At 36.8% G+C, this 15,116-nt stretch overlaps 1 protein-coding gene across 7 annotated transcripts in view; it reads left to right on the top strand.

Moving 5' to 3' along the window:
- The window catches only part of PHKB (phosphorylase kinase regulatory subunit beta), a 258,964-nt gene that overhangs the window by 129,569 nt on the left and 114,279 nt on the right, over nucleotides 1-15,116 (top strand). For all 7 annotated transcript variants that reach the window (XM_060185615.1, XM_007536683.2, XM_007536681.3 and 4 more), the window contains 3 exons: nucleotides 3,757-3,852; nucleotides 7,373-7,570; nucleotides 14,405-14,462. In XM_060185615.1, coding sequence (XP_060041598.1) covers nucleotides 3,757-3,852; nucleotides 7,373-7,570; nucleotides 14,405-14,462 — 352 coding nt within the window. The remainder of the gene's footprint in view (nucleotides 1-3,756; nucleotides 3,853-7,372; nucleotides 7,571-14,404; nucleotides 14,463-15,116) is intronic.

Below are 15,116 nucleotides of genomic sequence, written 5' to 3'. Positions count from 1 at the left end.
CCTTATAGTCATAAATGTCAATCTTGGCCTTAAGGCCAAAATGTTGATTGTAATCTTAGAGAATTGGATAGATGGCATAATTTAGCTAGTAAGATACTTTGTGACATATACATGTAAAATATCCTTTTTATTGTTCTTGTACTTTAATTGACACAGAGATACTAACAAATAATAATTGAGACCAGAATCTAAAGGTGATGACAGGGTTGTGTAGTGGCTTATCCAGTAGAATGTACACATTACCATGTGCAGTTTGAACACTGGTTCAAACTCCCCCTCCCCTCTGCTTGACAAATAGTGGACCAGTGCTGCAGGGGTCTTTTCTTCTAAGTCTCTCTCTCTATATATATATATCTCAGCCTATACAAGGAATACTACTAGAGTTGTATGGGCATTGAGCCCCAGAGATAACACTGGTGAAAAATAAATAAATAAATAATAAATAAATAAAGGTAATAAGTTGTGAGTTTTCATGTTATGCAGAATGTTGAAGGCATTGCAAAAATATTAGCTTCCTTTGAAATTTGCAGGCCTAAAATTAATGTGTCTGCTAATTGAAAGTAGGTGATAATTAATCCCATGTAGGTTGTCCTTGATGTCTGTTTTTTAATTGCTTCTGAATTGTATGATATCTATCCCTCTATAAATTGGAACATGTGATAAATCATGGTATATTTTTAGAAGGTAAATAATTTAACTTACATTTGATCTCCCTGTCAAAATACAACATAATGAGTGTATTTGTCCTTTTATGTTTATTTCCTTTTTCATATTTCATTTGTGATTAATAGTAGATTACAAGATTGTAAGATTACAGTGTATAGTTCCACACTGCACCCACCACCAAAGTTGTGTTCCCCTAGCTTCCCATCTTCCAAAGATAACCACCATAGTTCTTGCAAAGCCTTAAAAACAAAAATTTGTTTGCTGCTTTTCATTCCTTCTCCTCTTCCTTGCAAGTTCATATATCAGTTCTCTAGATTCTACATGTGAGTGAAACCATCAAGTAATTATATATAACCACAACCAAAGCTAAAACAGCCAAAGTTAAAACAAGAATCTTAAGTGCAACCAGGGCCCCTCAAGTCTCTTGGATCAGCTTCTTTCCATATCTGACAGAAATGACAAATGTTCAATATTTGGAGAAAAAAGGTAGGAGTGAAAATGGTCCAGCCACTGTGAAAAGCAATCTAGAGACTTACCAGGACACTTGAAATGGACCTACCCTATGGGCCAGAAATTCTTCTCAGAGGGATTTACTCAAAGGAAACAGAAACACCTATTAGAAAAGATCTATGTTTCCTATGTTCATAGCAGCACGCTTTGTAATTTCCATAACTTGGAAGGAGCCCAGATGGCCCAACATCAGACGAGTCGTTAAAAAATTGTGGTATATATACAGGATGATAAAATACTACTTAGCTGTTAAAATGATGAAGTTGGGGAGTCAGGTGGTAGCACAACAGGTTAAGTGTAAGTGGCACAAAGCACATGGACCAGCATAAGGATCCCGGTTCAAGCCCCTGGCTCTCTACCTGCAGGGGAGTCACTTCATAGGTGGTGAAGCAGGTCTGCAGGTGTCTATCTTTCTCTCTTCCTCTGTCTTCCCCTTCTCTCTCCATTTCTCTCTGTCCTATCCAACAATGGCGACATCTATAACAGCAACAATAATAACTACAACAAAAAACAAGGGCAGTAAAAGGGAAAATATATATTTTTTTCCTCCAGGGTTATTGCTGGGCTCGGTGCCTGCACCATGAGTCCACCGCTCCTGGAGGCCATTTACCCCCCCCCCCCTTTTTGTTGCCCTTGTTGTTGTAGCCTCGTTGTGGTCATTATTATTACCATTGTTGATGTTATTCATTGTTTGACAGGACAGAAAGAAATGGAGAGAGGAGGGGAAGACAGAGAGGGGGAGAGAAAGATAGACACCTACAGACCTGCTTCACTACCCGTGAAGCGACTCCCCTGCAGGTGGGGAGCCGGGGGCTTGAACCGGGATCCTTAAGCCAGTCCTTGCGCTTTGCGTCACATGTGCTTAAGCCAGTGTGCCACCGCCAGACCCCCAATAAATATTTTTTAAAATGATGAAGTTGTCTCCTTTGCATCCTCTTGAATGAAACTTGAGGACAACATTTAATTTAATTTAATTTAATTATCAACATTTTCAAAAAATACTTAGCTCCCTTGTAAAATAACAAAGCTTGTTCATTTATGACTGTACTCTTTGACATGTAAAGTTTAGATGAAAATAAATTATAAAATTTTAAATTTAGCTAGCACATCGATAATATATGTTATACTGGATTTTTAAAAAATTATTTGGTTCTTCAAAGATACTGTTTAGTCGGGGAAGTTATGCCGGGCTGAGCTTCGCTGATGGGAGACAGACGACCAGGGACTCATGGCTGAGCTGTACGCAGTATCTCTTTATTCATGCAGAACACAGCACAATCTAAGCCAAGCTAAACTAAAACTAAAACTAAAATTAAAACTAAAACTCACAATCCTGTCCTTATATATACTTGCCAAGTAGGGTGTAAACAGGATGTGACGTAGAGAGGGTGGAGCTAAAAGAGATTGGTGCAAATCAGGGTGTGACAAGGAGAGGGGGCGGAGCAGGTGAGAATTCTACCACTGAACCACCAATGCCCTGGAGGGAGGGTGGTGCTTAGTTAACAGTGGTTTATGTAAATAGACAGCAGCTTTAAGTGGGATCAAACCAATGCCATGCAGGCATGCGGGTGCTTAGTTAACAGTGGTTATGTAAATAGAATACAGTGTTAAGCAGGGGGGATTATACCAAATGAAACAGAAGGGGTTTTTAGAAGCAGAATTACAAGCATACCAACAAGTTATATAACTTAGTGTTAAAGGTGTAAACTTCTGTATTAGAAATGTTATTTTCAATCCTTGATCTTTTAAACTAATATTTAATATTATATTAAGTAAAGTGTGGATAATATCTAAATATGAAGGATAAATGAGGCAACACATGTGAAGCATAAAGTACAATGTCTGAAAGTGAACATTAGCTACTATTATTTTTATTACTGTTTTGGAGATTATCCTGCCTACATTTAAAAAAAAAATTTACTAGTGACTTAATAATGATAAACAAGATTGTAAGATAACAAGGGTACAATTCCATATAGTTTCTACTACTAGATTTCCATGTCCCATCCCCTCTATTGGAAGCTTCCCTATCCTTTATCCATCTGGGAGTATAGACCAAAAATTTTTATGGGGTACAGAATGTGAAAGGTCTGGTTTATGTAAGTGCATCATGATTTCAGACTAACAAACTATAGAAATAATCCCTGAAACTATAGTCTTTCTACTATATTTAAATTTAGGCATCATGTAATCTAAATTATTTATTAGTACTGTACAATTATTGTACGTTAGTGTCTGCTTTATTCCTTATAAAAATATTAGACTATTTGCATTTTGTTTGTTTAAATACATATCTTTAATTTATTAGTTATCTTGTAATCAACATTTTGATTTATAAGAAATAAGTACAGGTAACATTTTTGAGTAAAATAATGTATTTTTGTGTGAACAATTTGGGAAAAAAAGTCAAGGTATTGAAAAAGAAAAAAATTTTCTGTAATAACCCACTCTCATATACACCTAATGTTAATATTTCCAATGTTAATATTTTTGTAACATTTCTTTCAATAAAAGTGACCAGGATTTTATGGCTCTTTTCCCCTGCTATAGTACATTTTTTTTTCCTTTTTCTCATTACAGGGATGTTCCTGGTCGGTTATATTCGTGGATCTTGATGCTCACAATCGTAACAGACAAACATTATGCTCATTGTTACCCAGAGAATCAAGATCTCATGTAAGATATTTCATTAAGAATTGAAGTGACCTAACTTTAGATTTGTTTACTTTTATAAGAAATTACTCTATATTAGATAAAGATTGCCAAAAGCTCTAAGAAGCCTTATATAATTTTATAAATACAACATTTTATAAATGTTGCCCCTCACTCACTAGTACGTGGAAGTCTTGTTAAGTAAGTAAGCAGAGTTGTGGACAAAATTACTTCATCCTTGAATCTTTTGTAAAACAGTAGAAAAATAGACATATATTTTCCTTTTAAGTGTTTATGCATTATGCATTAATACTTGTTTTCTTTCATTTGATTAATGTACTGAAATTTTCTAAGTTTACAGTACCTGATTATAGATTATCTAGGTGGTATTTGTAATTTTATTCATAGAAAACACTGAAACTTATTTAAAAATAACTGTTAGAAAATTAACAAAAGATTATACTAAAGAATTAAAGTAAATAAAAAAATATTAATATAACTACCATTCATTACTACATATCCATTATGATTCTTTTTTTAAAAAAGCTAAAACTTAGCTCAGCTCATCTCTGGTTTACAGTGTTTCCCAGAGTCACACCTGATACATCCAATGCCTCAGGTGTGGTGGGCTTACAGTGGATAGTAATGTCTTTGTAATTCTTAGTTATGATCTTAATGTGGTATTTGTGTTTCTATTTCCACATTTTCATTATACACATATGCTTTTTTACAAATCAGAAAAGTATTCTTCATAATGTTTGATAATTTCGGGTTGAGTAGCTGGGGAGAGAGAAGAGACCAGGAGTTAGTGGCGGTTCGGGAACGCAAATCTTTATTCACGTGGGTGCCTCAGAGTTGGGTGTGAGCACAAAGGTTCGGGCCATGTGGAGCTAGCAAAATGGCTGCCTCTGCTATGCACAGCAGCCCTTCTCTGGGTCACTGAAGAGGGGAAAAAGGCAAGAGAGATAAAGGCAGAAGCAGGAGGGCTTTTATGGGAGAAATTCCAGAAGTGGTAAGTCAGGATGGGATTGGCCGGGAAAGGGGGTGGAGAGAGGCAAAAGGCATGCTGGGAAGGTGGAAGCATCCTAGCAACTGTAGTAATACCCTGAGGGGATAATGTGGCGGCAGAGGAGTCACTTTAAAACAAGGCAGAAGATTGATATGCAAATAATAATACTCGCATGGGAATATGGTAGTTTGTGGGTCCTGCCTAACTCAACCAATATCCCAACATGATAACCTAATTAAGTGTACATCTTTTTTATATTAATAAACATTTCTAGGGGCTTGATGGTGGTGCACCTGGTTGAGTGCATATGTTACAGTGAACCCAATTTTTAGCCCCCAGTGTCCACCTACAGGGGGAAAGCTTAACAAATAATGAAGCAGGTCTGCAGGTGTCTCTTTGTCTCTCTCACTCTCTATCATCCTTTTTCCTCTTGATTTCTGGCTATCTCTATAATAAATAAAACAATGATAGTACAAAAACTAAAAAAAAATCTACAATATAAGTTTTAATGAATGCTAATTCATCTAATTATTGGGAATTTAGAATTCTTTATATTTTTACTATCATAGGCACATTTTTCTTTAGTGATTTAATCATATTTCTTTAGTGATTTAATCATATTTTTTTCTATTGATTTAATAATGATCAACAAGATCATAAGATAAGAAGGGTACAATTCTCATCACCAGGGTTCCAAATAGCCTATCCCCTCCATTGGAAGCCTTCCTATTCTTTATCCCTCTGGGATCATGTACCCAGGATCATTATGGGTTGCAGAAGGTGGCAGGTCTGACTTTTGTAATTGCTTCTCCACTGGATATGGTCATTGGCAGGTTGATCTATTCTCCCAGCCTGTCTCTCTTTCCCTAGTGGGGCAGAGCTCTTGAGTGGTAGGGTTCCAGGTTACATTGGTTAGGTCGTCTGCCAAGGGTAGTCAGGTTGGCATTTTGGTAGCATCTGCAACATGCTAGCTGCAAAAGAATTAAGATGTAAAGCAGAATAAATAGTTTAATAATTAGGAATCTAAAGGTAAGAATATAGCAGATGAGATTTGGGCTTTCCTTTTTGGAAAAAGCTAGTACATATATTTTAGATATATTCCAAGGGGCCCATGATTTAACTACTTTTTGTTTCAGTCTGACAGCTAACATGCAAGTGGACCAAAGGTATTGACCAGAGAGATGGTATCAGAGTAGGAAAAAGGACTAGAAGGCTGGATCTGAGCATAGAGTAGCTTCCAAATATGGAAAAAGTATAAAAAATATTGTTAACTGTAAACCCCATCGATTTGATTTGGGAAAAATATTTGTCACAGGAGCCTGTGTAACCTCTGCATCCCTTATAGTTCTGAGATTGCATTCTGTGGTGATAGGTAGGAACATTCCAGGCTTCACTTTTTGCAGGATCCATCTTCTTCGAGTGGCAGAGTATGTTGATCCAGCCTCCCTTCAAAGAATGGTGCAGTTCCCTATTCTTTATCCCTCTGGGAGTATGGACCAAAGATCTCTATGGGGTGCCGAAGGTGGGACTTCTGGCTTCTGTAATTGCTCTCTGTTGGACATGGGCATTGGTTGGCTGATTGATATCACCAGCCTATTTCTGTCTTTCCATATGGGTTAGGGCTCTGGGGAAGTAAGGTCCAGGACACATTGGTAAGGTCATCTGCCCAGGGAAGTTAGCCTAGTATCATTGTAGCATCTGCAATTTAGTGGCTGAAAAGCATTAAGAAAGACAAATTAACCAGTCCTTTGTACTCACAAATTGAACAATCATTAGAAACTGGCTGTCCCTGGAAATGTATGCAGCCATGGGTGAGACAGTTCCTTTCTGCCAGTAGCAATTTATGAGGAAGGATTAACTAAAAACTGTCAAGAAACACTTAGGAAAATGAAGGAATTTTAGGGGTGGAGAAGGGCCTGTTTTACATATAATAGCATCCACTACAGTGTAAAGATGAAATGTGTTAATACTTAGAAATTACTGATAATTGTCTCTCTCTTGTATTTTACCTAAAATATCCACATTTTTTGAAAATTTTTATTATATTTATTTGTTATTGGATAGAGACAGCAAGAAATAGAGAGGGAGGAGGTGATAGAGAAGGACATAAACAGAGAGACACCTACAGCATTGCTTCACCCTTGTAAAGCTTTCCCCCTGTAGGTGGGGACTGGGGCTTAAACCCTTGTCCTTATTCATTGTAACATGCACTCAGTGAGGTACACCACCACCCAGCCCCAGCATATGCACATATTTATAATAAACTGAATTGTAATTATGTATTATTGGTGCAAAACTTTTACACACCTCCTTAATACCTTTAAGTGTGAATTCAGTGTTGAAAATATCCATTTTGTTTTTTCTTTAAAGTTCATTAAACTGTGACATATGTAGATCTGTTTCCCTGAGCACAGCAATCTCACTGTCATTAGATAGCCTGATTAACTTTTCCTCTCCATGATTCTCCTGTATGTACTATGTTGATCATATCTCTGCAGACATTTACATGTTCTAATTTTTTCTCATTGCCTTTAGAACACAGATGCTGCCCTGCTCCCTTGCATCAGTTACCCTGCATTTGCCCTTGATGATGAAGCTCTCTTTAACCAGACACTTGATAAAGTGGTTAGAAAATTAAAAGGAAAATATGGATTTAAGCGTTTTTTGAGAGATGGGTATAGAACAGCATTGGAAGATTCCAACAGACGCTATTACAAACCAGCTGAAATTAAGGTACACAAAACTATGCCTCTCAGATTGTGTAACAGAGTGTTCAGAAGTTGGAGGCAATCTTTTTGTATTGCCCTATGTTATTTTCCCCAACTTTAATCAGTTCTTTTTTGTTGTTGCATTAACACATTAATATGCATCATTCAAACAAAAGTTCTCCTGCAACCTTTAACCTGATATGCCTCTCATTCTCTCTTTGTAGCCACATGATTATGTTTTATTGTTTGTCTTTAATGTGATGTAAGGGCCTTGTGGTCATGCTTGATGCTGCTAAATGACATCTACAGAGAGAAAGGAGTATAGAGAGACAGACATAAAGAGGGGGGAAAGGAGAGATACCAAGACAGTGCTCCAGCACTTGTGGAGCTCCCTGTTTTTTATTTGTTTGTTTGTATTCTGTTGTGCTTCTATATGGTACCTGGGATATATCCTTAGGTCTTACACTAAGTAAGGTATGTATGTACCATATCCACTGAACTATCTCTTGGTCCTAGAAATACTTTTAGTTGGTATTCATTTGCATATCTGTCTATCTACCTGTCTGTCTGTTTATCTATCTATCTCTATCTATCTATCTATCTATCTATCTATCTATCTATCTATCTATTATCATCTGTGTGTGACTTGTTTACCTTCTAGTCATGCCTTTATTTTATAATCTAGCTCCTCTTTTGAATACATCTCAGTCACTATGTTGCTTCATCAATTTAGGTCAATGGGTCATAATAAGTTCTTTTATCACTTTATTTCCGTAATTCTCTCAGTGGCAATTAATGTCTTAACTGACTGCTCTTTCCTGAAATATTCTCCACATTTTGAGAATCTCTTTTCTTTCTTTCTCTGTATTTACTTCTCTCTCTTTTTAAAGAGTCCCTTGTATTCTGCTTTCTCTTAAACATTACTACTCTTCTGATTTCTAACCTAAATACTATTATCTTTTTTTTTTTAGAATTTTTAAATTATCTTTATTTATTGGATAGAGACAGAAATTGAGAGGGAAAGTGGCAATAGAGAGGGAGAGTGACAGAGAGACACCTGCAACACTCACAAAGCTTTCCCCCTGCAGGTGGAAACTAGGGGCTCGAACTTGGGTCCTTGTGCATTGTAACATATGCTCAAGCAAGTGTGCTACTACCTGCCCCCATTATCTTTTTCTGATATCATAGCTTTATTTATCACTATCAAATCCAGATCTACATCCCTAAATCATACTCTTCCCCTGAGTGCCCTACCAAGTACCCAGGAGTCTTAAAGAAAAAAACATATATGGATTAATGGTTTATAGTGGAGTTATTGACAGATAAGTAAAATTTTGTCATCTCTTCATGATAGGTATTTGCAAAACACAGTGCAAAACCCTCAGTGTAGCCCCCCCCTTTTTTTCTTTATTCAGGGATTAATGGCTTACAGTCAACAGTAAAATACAATATTTTGTACTTGTGTAACATTTATCGGTTTTCTACATAATAATTCAACCCCCACTAGGTCCTTCTCTGCCATCATGTTCCAGGATCTGAACCATCCTGCTCACCCCAGAATCTTTTACTTTGGTGCAATACACCAAACCCAGTCTGTTCTGCTTTGTGTGCTCATATTTTTCAACTTCATTATTATTATTACTATTATTATTATTAGTGATTTAATAATCGTTGACAAAATTGTGGTATAAGAGGGGTACAATTCATACAGTTCCCACCACCAGACTACCATATCCCATTACTTTCATTGGAAGGCTCCCTATTCTTTATTCTTCTGGGAGTATGGACCAAAGAGCTCTGGAGTGTAGAAAGTAGGAGGTCTGGCTTCTGTAATTACTTCTCCACTAGACCTGGGCACTGTCAGCATGTTCTATACCCCTAGCCTGAGTCTACCTTTCCTTAGTGGGGTAGGGCTCTGGGGAGGTGGGTTTTCAGGCCACACTGGTAAGGTTGTCTTTTTAGGGAATTCAGGTCTGAATCATGGTGTAGTACTTTTCAACTTCTGTCTATGAGTTAAATCATCCCATATTCATCCTTCTCATTTTGATTTATCTCACTTAACATGATTCCTTCAAATCTATCCAGAATGAGTTGAAGAAAGTAACTCATCATTTTTAATAGCTGAGTAGTATTCCATTGTATATACATACACCACAACTTGCTCAGCCACTCATCTGTTGTTGGATGTAGACCCTTTTCAACCACAAACACCAGTGTTATGGGAAAAACCTGTGTTTTAGCTCTGCTATGTTTCAACTCTCCACTGTTACAGTTCAAATGTAGCCGAAGAATGAGAACAGGGTTGTGTGGAGGGCAAGGTGTTACATTTATTCTCCTTCACTGGTACAGGTCAATTCCTACCAGACCTGAACAACATTTTGCTTTAGCACCAGGCCTTTTATCTTTTTCAGGCTGGGTGCATCACAGGCTCTGATTGGTTACAGAATCTACCAAAGTGCTGACAGTATCAAAGGGTAAAAGCAGATTGGCTACAATCACAGTCCACCAAGGTTTCTCTGGTTACCGGAATGTGGAAGTGAGAGTCCACTACTTGCAGTGGTTTTCTCTCTTTCCTTCTTTTACCTGTGGATTTTTCATTTGACCAGGACCCCAAATACTCTCCATTCCCCTCCCTCCCACCTTTTCCCAGAACCTTTGTTGTAGTGCAATACACCAAACCCAATCCAAGTTTTACTTTGTGATTTCCCTGTCTGATATTTAAGTTCTGCCTATGAGTGAAATTATCCCATATTTATCCTTCTCTTTTTTGGCTTATCTCACTTAAAATGATTTCTTCATGCTCCATTCAAGATGAGGCAAACATGACTTCATCATTCTTAACAGCTCAGTACTATTCATTGTGCACATATACCACGACTTTCTTCATCACTCATCTTTCATTGAATGCCTGAGTTGCTCCTAAGTTTGGGCTATTGCAAATAGTGCTCTTGGGAACATAGGTGTACACAGATCTCTTTGGGTGGGTATATTTCTTTCCTTTGAATATATCTCCAGGAGAGGTATTGCCAGGTCATCCGGTAGGTCTATTTCTAGTGTTCTGAGAGTTTTTCCAGACTGCTCTCCACAGGGGGTGGACTAATTTGCATTCATGCCAACAGTATAAAAGAGTTCCTTTACCCACCCATAACTTCTCCAATATTAGTTGTTACTGTCCTTCCTTATGTATGACATTCTCAGAGGAGTGGAGTCTCATTGTTGTCTTTATTTGCATTTCTCTGATAATTAGTGTTTGAGTATTTTTTTTCATATGTCTTTTGATCCTTTGGATATTTTCTTTGGATATCCTTTCCCTATATTTTAACAGGGTCAGTTATTATTTTGTTGTTGTTGAATTTGGTGAACTCTGTATTTTGGTTATTATCCTTTTGTCTGATATTTGGCACATAAAGATCTTCTCTCATACCATAAGGAATTTCTCTGTTTGGGTGGTGGCTCTTTTTGTTGTACAGAAGTATTTCAATTTGAGGTAATAACATTGGTATATTTTTATTTTTGTTTTCCATGTCTATTGGACTTGTGGAATTGAAGATGCTTTTAAAACTTAGGTCAAAAAGAGCTGTGTCAATGTTTTTCTCTAAATATTTGCTGGTTTCTGGTTTAACATCCAAATTGTTGATCCATTTAAAGTTTCCTTTTGTGGTGAAATTTAGTGGTCTAGTTTCATTTGTCTGAATGTTTTAACCCAATTTTCCCTTCATCATCTATTGGGACCCCTTTCTCTCTTTAATATTGTGGACCACCTTGTCAAAAATTAGATGCCCATATATGTGGGGTCTTATTCTCTTAAAAATATTGGTGGAACCCTAATGAGGACTCCATTAAATCTGTATAAGTCTCTAGGTAGAATAGGCATTTAGATAATATTAATTCTTCCAGTCCATGAACATGGAATATTTTTGCATTTCTTTGTACCTTTTTTCTGTTTCTTTGAATGATGACACACAATTTTTAGTATACAAGTATTTCAATTTTTTAAATTTTATTCCTAGATATTTGACTATTATTAGCTACAAGAAGGCAAGTCCTGTGTGGCTTCTGGTCAAGAAACCTCTTCAGATCCTTCTGTAATTGAATGTCAATTTTATTTCAGTGTCCTACAATCTCCCTATTTAATCACTTGTTCTTGTTCAACCTGTATCTCTGAGAGTCATTGTAAGTTATTGTTATTTATCTTTGTCTCCCTCCAAGGCTAACTGATTTAAGCCTTAAAATTCTATCTCTTCTAATTTTATTTATTTATGTATTTATTGAATTTGAGCATTGTTCTGCCTGGCTTATAATGCTGCTGGGGATTGAACATAGGTCCTCAGAGCCTCAGGCATGAAAGCTATTTGTAAAAATCATTAAGCTATCCCACCAGCCCTATTTCTTTCTATTAGCTTTTTGGTTTTGCTTTAGTTCTTCATAGCTAAAATCAATTTTGCTCCTATGGACATTTGACAATAACCTGTAAACATTTTTTATTGTCACAGTTTGGTGGATGCTGCTGTCATGAAAAAGGAAGAGGTCATAGAATGCTACTAAATATCTTTCAAACCCACAGGACCCAACAACAAAGAATGATTTGATCTAAAATATCAACAGTGATGAAGCTGAGAAATTTTGATTCATACTGTAATTTTTTTTGCTGGAATAGTTTCCAGAGCCTCTCAGGTTGATGATCTTATTTCTTGTTCAGCAACTCTCTTCAATACTACCAACTGTCTATCTAAAACATAAGTGTGGTCTTACTTAGTATTCACCAGTAGTGTACCCTGTCACTTCAAAATCAAACTATTTTTTTCCTGAGCTTCGAACCTGGCTCATCTTTTGGGCTGTAGTTTTTTGCTAAGTTCCCTGCTCAATTGGAAAATAATGAATTGATGTTAGTTTTTGTCCCTTCAGTTTTAGTTTTATGTTTCTTCTTTTTCTTTTAATTTTTTTATTTATAAAAAGGAAACATTGACAAAACAGAGGGGTACAACTCCACACCAGATCACCAAATCCCATCCCCTCCCCTGATAGCTTTCCTATTCTTTAACCCTCTAGGAGTATGGACCCAAGGTCATTGTGAGATGCAGAAGGTAGAAGGTGAACATAGGCGTTGACTGGTTGATCCATACTCCCAGCCTGCCTCTCTCTTTCCCTAGTGGGGCGGGGCTCTGGGGAATTGGAGCTCCAGGACACATCTGTCCAGAGAATTCTGGTTGTCATCATGCTAGCATCTGGAACCTGTTGGCTGAAAAGAGAGTTAACATACAAAGCCAAACAAATTGTTGACCAGTCATGGACCTAAAGGCTGGAATAGTGCAGATGAAGAGTTGGGGGGGGGAGGAATCTCCATTTTGTAGATAGCTAGTAGGCATATTTTAGTTATATTGCAAAGGGCCAGTGGCTATAATAGTTTTTTTTTCCCCTGAGCCTGAAATCTGATATGCAGGTGGATCCAAGTTATTGTCTGGGGACATGATGTCATGGCTGCAAAAAGGATGAGAAAGCTGCATCAGGGAAGGACAGTAGCTCTCAAATATGGGAAAGGTATATAAAGATTGTTGACTGTAAACTCCATCGATTTGATTTGGTCTGGGGCCCATATTCAGTTTAGGAGCCTATGTAACCTCTGCATCCCTGTAGATTTGAGCTCACATTCTGTGGTCATTAGTAGGAACATTCCAAGCTGTCCCAATAAGCGACCCATCTTCCTCAGGTGTAGCATAGAATATGTTGTCCATCCTCCCTTCGGAGGATGGAACATTCTCTACCGTTGTTGATCCAAGGGCAAGTTGAGGGCAAGGTCCAATGGGGGGCCCCACAAAGGGGTCTATTTTGTTTTCCTGATAGAGATGACCGGTAAGAATGGGGAGAGTGATTTATTTGAGGTCTAGGCCCATCATTTCTGTTTGGAAATCTCAGTACTCCCCAAATAGGGCCCCAGCTGATGGGGTGGCCTGATAGTGACTAAAGAGTCACTGTTAAAGTATGACAGTCTCTTGCCCTTATTCAGCTTTTGCAGTCCTTGCTTTGCTTTTACGTTAGAGTGAGTGAGAGAAGTGTAATAGGAAGTAGGTGAGGAAGGTATCTAAGTCTAATTTAGGAACTTTATACTGACTCACTGCAGACTATTGTGTACTTTTGCTTTCAGGTATATATTTTGCCCTAATTAGTTTTATGTTTCATCTATAGTTTATACTATTGTATCTCTATAGGTAGCTATCTTAGTTCATTTCGTTAGAGGAATCCATTGAGCATTAGTTGAAACATCTCCTTTTCTATAAACTCTTCCTTCGCCCCTACAGTAGATTTACTCAGGTGTTTTATTTCTTCTGTTGTGATATCCCATATTTAGACACTTGATAATGTACTAAAGTTATTTATTTACAGATCTGCCTCCTTACTGCAGTGATCCCTTGGAAGCAGTTTCTCTTTTTACTTCATAACGCTCTAGTTTGTGCCAGGCATTACTAAGCTCTTATTAAATATATTTTTTTTAATTTATTTTTTATTTAAGAAAGGATAAATTAACAAAACCATAGGGTAGGAGGGGTACAACTCCACACAGTTCCCACCACCCAATCTCCATATCCCATCCCCTCCCCTGATAGCTTTCCCATTCTCTATCCCTCTGGGAGCATGGACCCAAGGTTGTTGTGGGTTGCAGAAGGTTAAATATTTTTAAATGAATGATAGCTATGCTATAGAAAACAAAGTAGTTTTTTAAAAAAGTAAACTTTTAAAAACAGTTTTAAATATAATCAAGCTACTTAAAAAATCACTGTTATTATTATTACAATAAATTAACCTTTATGTATCTTCATTGTTTTAATATATGTTCTGACATTTTTAATATTATCTATTTTAGCTGTTCGATGACATTGAGTGCGAATTTCCCATATTTTTTCTTTATATGATGATTGATGGTAAGTGAGCTTTTCTTCTAAAATTTAAGTTATATTAAAGAGATGGTTTAAAGAAGAATAGGCATGCAGTATCAGTCCTTTCAACTAACAAATAAAGTCTGTTCTTCACCAATGCTATCTTTCAATTTTCATATGGTCTTCTGTCCCCTGAGTGATTATTAAATGATTTAAAGGGTTAAAAGTACTTTGAAGAATTAAAATGGGGGGAGCAGGCAGTGTCACACTTGATTAAGCGTATATGTTACAGTGCACAAGGACCCAGGTTCAAACCCCTGGTCCCCACCTGCAGGGGGAAAGCTTCACGAGTGGTGAAATAGGGCTGCAGGTGTCTGTCTATCTCCCTGTTCCTTCTCAATTTCTTCTGTCTCTATCCAATGATAAGTAAATAAAAATTTTTAAAAAAATGAGAATGGTGCAAGTATACTTTTCTATCGGTAATGAAGAAATTTCATGAATAGAAATCATGACTATTATAGTTCATAGCAAAATGAGTATCTACAACATAGACATTTCAGTTAAAAATCAATTCTACTCATGATTTTTATATTTAATAAATTTTACAAATTTAAGTTATAAAGTATGTTACTTTAGTACATTTATATTTTATAACTTGACAGACATTAAAGCAATATTTATAGTATCTTTTTATTATTT

Source organism: Erinaceus europaeus, chromosome 2 (genome assembly GCF_950295315.1).
Source record: "Erinaceus europaeus chromosome 2, mEriEur2.1, whole genome shotgun sequence".
NCBI classification, from domain to species: Eukaryota; Metazoa; Chordata; class Mammalia; order Eulipotyphla; family Erinaceidae; genus Erinaceus; species Erinaceus europaeus.
This window is presented reverse-complemented; position numbering and strand designations above follow the sequence as displayed.